Source organism: Microtus ochrogaster, unplaced genomic scaffold (genome assembly GCF_000317375.1).
Source record: "Microtus ochrogaster isolate Prairie Vole_2 unplaced genomic scaffold, MicOch1.0 UNK13, whole genome shotgun sequence".
NCBI lineage: Eukaryota > Metazoa > Chordata > Mammalia > Rodentia > Cricetidae > Microtus > Microtus ochrogaster.
The window spans coordinates 8,512,563-8,518,128 of NW_004949111.1; the positions used below are offsets into that span (position 1 = coordinate 8,512,563).

General features: G+C 40.3%; 1 protein-coding gene across 1 annotated transcript; it reads right to left on the reverse strand.

Moving 5' to 3' along the window:
- Positions 1-281: 281 nt before the first annotated feature.
- Positions 282-1,481, reverse strand: Gpr174 (G protein-coupled receptor 174). Its single transcript, XM_005366735.2, has one exon. It carries the CDS (start codon positions 1,479-1,481, stop codon positions 474-476), a length of 1,008 nt encoding a protein of 335 aa, XP_005366792.1. The 3' UTR covers positions 282-473.
- Between the last annotated feature and the right edge of the window lie 4,085 nt (positions 1,482-5,566).

The window sequence follows — 5,566 nt, forward strand, 5'->3', positions numbered from 1 at the left end:
ATTTTTTTTAATGTTATGTGTATGTAAAGTACTGTCTATCCCACTTTAAACATAACCAAATGTTGTTGGAATGCAAACTGTGCTTGCTACTACAAATAGACATTTGCAATCCCTCTGGTGAATTCATCTGAGGTTAGAAAACTAAGTACTTAAGGGGAGCTTGAGCTAGTAATCCCTTTGTGACTTAGGTTCACAGATAAAGCTGATGACTATAGCTCAGAGCATATGTGCGAAGAGTGACATCAAAATTTTATCACTTAAGTCTTAAGGACTTGGCCATACATTATGCATAGACATGTCACAAGCAAAATGATGAAACATGTTCTCAATAGGTTCTGTGTATTCTCTATGTAAGTAATATAGACCACACTTAAAAGTTGGGACTGTTCTTTGTGAGTACTGCCTTGTTGATGGGACATTGCGACCGTGTCCGGGTACTTTCATTCTAGGCCACATTTAGTTTTGGATTTTATTTAGCATAGTCCAGTTGCCACTGTAGAAGTGGTATGGTTACTCACAATTTTATATGATTTTGTCTGGAGTTGGACGCTATCAGGCAAATCTTGTCTTGAAAGACGTCTTCTGAACTCATTAGTGGTGAAATAATATATGATTGGGTCAAGGCAGGAATTCAGACTTGCCAGACACAGGGCCACAGAATGAAATATTAGAATCACTCTTCTGGCTACACAGCTCTTAATTTCATTGGATTTAACCAGGAAATCTAAAGGAAAGCTGAAGTGATAAGGTGCAAAGCAAATTAGAAATACCCCTGCACAAGTCAAAATCATTTTCAAGGCTTTCTTTTTCTCTCCAAGATGTTGAGAAATGGGGTATTTGTTTTGTAATGATAAAGCTGTTTTCCACGTACAGTACAGAACAATCATGAGCGGAGTAACAAACCCAACCAGTTCTCCAATGGTTATCATGGCAACAGATTGGGCCAAATTGACATTCCTGGTAGGAAGATCCACAAAGCATTTGGTTCTGTTGCCTGGGGTATCATCATTGGTTCTGAGGAGAGGAAAAAGTAGGCAGGCAAGGCAGATGGTCAACCAGCCAACAATGCTGATATACAAGTCATATTTCTGCTTGCCGTCATTGAAACGAAAGGGGTACATGAGAAACCAAAATCTTCGTACACTGATGCAGACCAAGAAGTAGATGCTTGCATACATGTTAACATATTTCAGATAGAAGCAAAACATGCAGAGGCCAGGACCAAATGGCCAGTCATGGTTCAAGTAGTAAAAGATTCTCAGTGGCAGAGAAAGAATTTGCAATAAGTCAGCAATAGCTAAATTTATCATAAATACCACAGCCCTTTTGGTTTCTTTCATATAGCCATAAAATACCCATAAGGCTAATATGTTCCCTATGAGCCCTGGCACAAGAATGACAGTGTATGTTACTGCATAAATAAAGTACCGAAAATCTGTATTGTCTCCATCAGTCTTGTTACATGTATAATTAGCAATCATGATTATTTCTAGAGAAATTGTCTTTGTCTAACGATCATTCAAAATCTAAATTCATAAGTAACAGCTGTACCTCTTACAAGATTGCTGGTCAATGGCTCAGAAAGACAGAGTATAAAACAGCTTTTTGCCACAATTGTTAGCCTCTACATATGATTTGGGAACTTCAAAAAATGTTTGTATGTTTGCCTTAGATTTGTCTACAACAAGTACAGAATTCTAGTGTGCAAGCACACATGAATTGTTAACGTTTTCTCTTCTTGTTTATTTTGCAGTAAGGCCTTCCAGGACATCATGGCAGTTGGATATCTCCCATTTGGTTCAGAACTATGTTATTTGTCAACTTCTTGAATTCCCATATGATAATCATTACAGGTGTTTGGAAGGATATTCGTGGGAGTTTTTTCAGCCTGGCTCACACAGAAGAAAGGTTTGCTTCAGTGCAGAGTGTGTCTGCCACTATTCCAAGATGATTAACTTTGGTGGGTCTTATTTTCCTGAGACCTTTTCAGATCTGTATTGAAATTTAAGAAGAGAAAGGGAAAAAAAGACAAACCTGTAAGTAAAAGAAAATAAGCCATTTATATATGGTATTTTTACATGAGAAAAACCGTGTGTTTGATGGCCATGCTATGTCCAAAAGACAATGCTTGTAAAACATACTCCCCATACTCTAGGTCTTACATTCTTTAGTCTCTCTATCAATGATATCTCCTGAGCCTCACTGTGTGGGGTGATATAGATATCTTACTTAGGGCTGAGAAGTCACAGTCACTTATTCTTAGCATTTTGGTCAGTTATGGGGCTCTGCATTGATTGCTTCCCATTACAAAAAAAGATTTAAGAACAGCACAGATCTGTGGGTATAAACAAATATTTAGAAGGCATTTTGATAACATGATCATTTAGCAAAACAACACACTAGATTCCTCTCTAGTGTGTTCCTAGTCAGAGGCTTTTGGTAAGGTTCACCATATCAGTCATGAATTTTCTCCTGTGGAACAGACCTCAAACACAACCAGAATGCACTTGTTTATCTCCTTATTTTGTGCAAATATTGCATCAGTGGGCGCATCTTTTTGGTCAGGTTAGTATTACAGCATAGAGTGTCTAGTACTGGAGAAGACCATTGATGTCTTTTTTCCTCCAGAGGCCTATGTAATATCACCTGACACAATGAAAGCTGCCTATCCAAGACTCCTCCATTGCTGGTGAGAGTGCAAATTTGTACAATCACTATCGAAATCAGTATTGTGGTTTCTTAGAAAATTTACAATTGTTCTACCTAAGACCCAGCTATACCACTATTGGGCATATACACAAAGGATGCTCCATCCTACCACAAGGATACTTGCTCACCTATGTTCACAGAAGATTTATTCATAATAGCCAGAAACTGGAAACAATCCAGAAGTCCCTCAACTGAAAAATAGACAGAAAATGTGGTACATTCACTCGAGAGTTAAAAAAATGGCAACATAAAATTTGTAGGTCTATGAATCATACTAGAAAAAAAATCATCCTAAGTAAGATAATCCAGCTCCAGAAAGACAAATATGGTACATACTCACTTTTAAGTGAACATTAGCTGTAAAGTAAACAATAACCATGTGACAATCCAGAAACTCAGAGAGGCGAAGTAACAAGGAGGGCTCAGGAAAGGGTACATGGATCTCTCAGAGAAGGGAAAACAGAATAGATTTTGTAAGTGGATTGGGGCAGGTGGGGATGAGAACTGGAGGGGCAGGGGGAGAGGGATGAAGGAAGAGAATGCTGAGACAGACAACTGGAATGTGGGGGAGGAAGCACTTGGGGGTGATTTGAAACTCCCTGGAATCCTTGAGTGACCCTAGTGAAGACTCCTAGTAATAAAGGATATGAAAACTGAACCAGCCATCTTCTATAGCTAGGCAAGGCTCCCAGCAGTGGGGCTGCAACATTAACCCAGCCACAAAATCTTAGACTTAAAATCTTTCTTGCCCACAAGATGTGCTGGGGTAATGGTGCAGAGCTTGTGGGAGTCGTCAGCCAATGATTGGTCCAAGTTGAGGCCCATACCTCAAGAGGGAGCCCATGTCTGACACTATCTGGATGAGTAGGAACCAGGGGCTGGTTAGCCCAGAGACACAGGGTAGAACAGAACATGACTGGAGGAAAAAATCCAATGAAATGATTCCTAATGATATTCTGCTATATTCATAGAATCAGTGCCTAGCCCAATTGCCATCAGAGAGGCTTCCTCCAGCAGCTGATGGAAGCAGATACAGAGACCCACAGCCAAACACTAGGCAGAGCCAGGGGAACCCTGTAAAAGAGAGGGGAGACCGGATTGTAGGAGCTGGGATGGGGAGGTGGGGTGGGATGGAGAGCATTACGAGAACACAGACCACAAAATCAACTAAGCAGGCCTCATAGGGGATCACAGAGTCTGAAGTGACAATCTCTGAACCTGCATGGGTCTGAACTAAGTCCTCTTCATATATGTTATGGTTGTGTGGCTTGGTGTTCTTGTGGGATTCCTAAGAATGGGAACAGTGGGTGTCTCTGACTCTTTTGTCCGATCTTGGGACCATTTTCCTCCTACTGGGTTCCCTTGTTTAGCCTTATTATGAAGGTTTGTGCTTAGTCATTTTTTAACTTTTTATTATTAAAAACTCTATATTTTTCATTTTACATACCACTCCCAGTTTCCATTTCCTGCCCTCTTCCTGCTCCCTTCACCTGCTCCCCTATCCATTCTTCAGAGAAGGTAAGGCACATTGCTTTGAGGAAGGATCAAGGCTCTCCCTCCTATACCTAGGCTGAGCAAGGTATCCCTCCAAAGAGAATAAATTCCAAAAAGCCAGTACAAGCACTAGGGATAAATCCTGGTCCCAATGATAGTGGCTTTGCAGTCTACCTCAGCCATACAACTGTTACCCACATGCTTAGTCTTATTTTAACTTGTTATGCCATGTTCAGTTGATGTCCCTGGGAAGCCTGCTTTCTCTCTCTCTTTCCCTCTCTCTCTCTCCCTCTCTCTCCTCTGTCTCTCAAAAAAATCTACTTATTTATCATGTATCCACTGTTCTACCTGTGTACATGCCTGCAGGTCAGAAAAGGGTATGAGATCTCATTGTACATGGTCGCAAGCCACCATGTGGTTCCTGGGAACTGGATTCAGAAATCTGAAAGAGCAGCCAGTGCTCTTAACCTCTAAGCCATCTCTCCAGCCTGCCTGCTCTTTTTATTTTTGAAGGGAAACAGAGGACGACTGGATATGGGAAAGAAGAGAGGTGAAGGGAGTATGGGGAAGAGTGGGGGGAAGGGGAAACTGTGGTGGGGATGTAATGTGTTAGAGAAAACTAAAAGAAAATTAAAAACATTCTTCTATGTCTTACAGCCAAAGTATGTGGTATCTTCAGCAATAGGATCCCACAGTCTAATTAGAATGGGCAACTAGTGGTAATAAAGCAATGGTATAATAATATATAATAAAGCAATGGTAATAGCCTGAGTTATTTTATTGGGGCGCTCTGGAAACTCCCTTACCAATAACCCATATGGAGTGTACACTCTATCAGGACTGAAATTTCTTTTTTGTACTCATGAAATTAGGGGTACCTTAGTTTACCTGAACAAGATTAATCCTGTCAGAATTCCAGTATGAATAGGGGAGGAGCTCAGAAGGCTTTATCCCTAGATGAGGAGTTACTGGTAGTTGATGGCCACTAAGGGGGAAGAGAATAATTTTTCTTTAGGGGTGTAGCCAAATTTTTCTTTGGGGGTGATAGGTTGCTCATCCCCAAGTGGATGGTCCCACACACATGCACATATGGTCAGTTCTCAATGGACTCAATGAGTTATTTATATATATAAAAAAACATAAGAGGATATAAAGTTGGGAAGGAGACCTACCGAGAAGGGCTAAAGAAGATGGAATGAAGTCAGATATAGATACAATCAAATATCATTGTATATAGGTAAAGTAAGAAAATAAGACCTATGTATAAAATGCATTACTTTTAAAAGAGTTTGAGTGGTATTGCTGGGTATATATCCAAGAGAGGCCCTATCATACAACAAAAGTATATGCTCAACTATGTTCA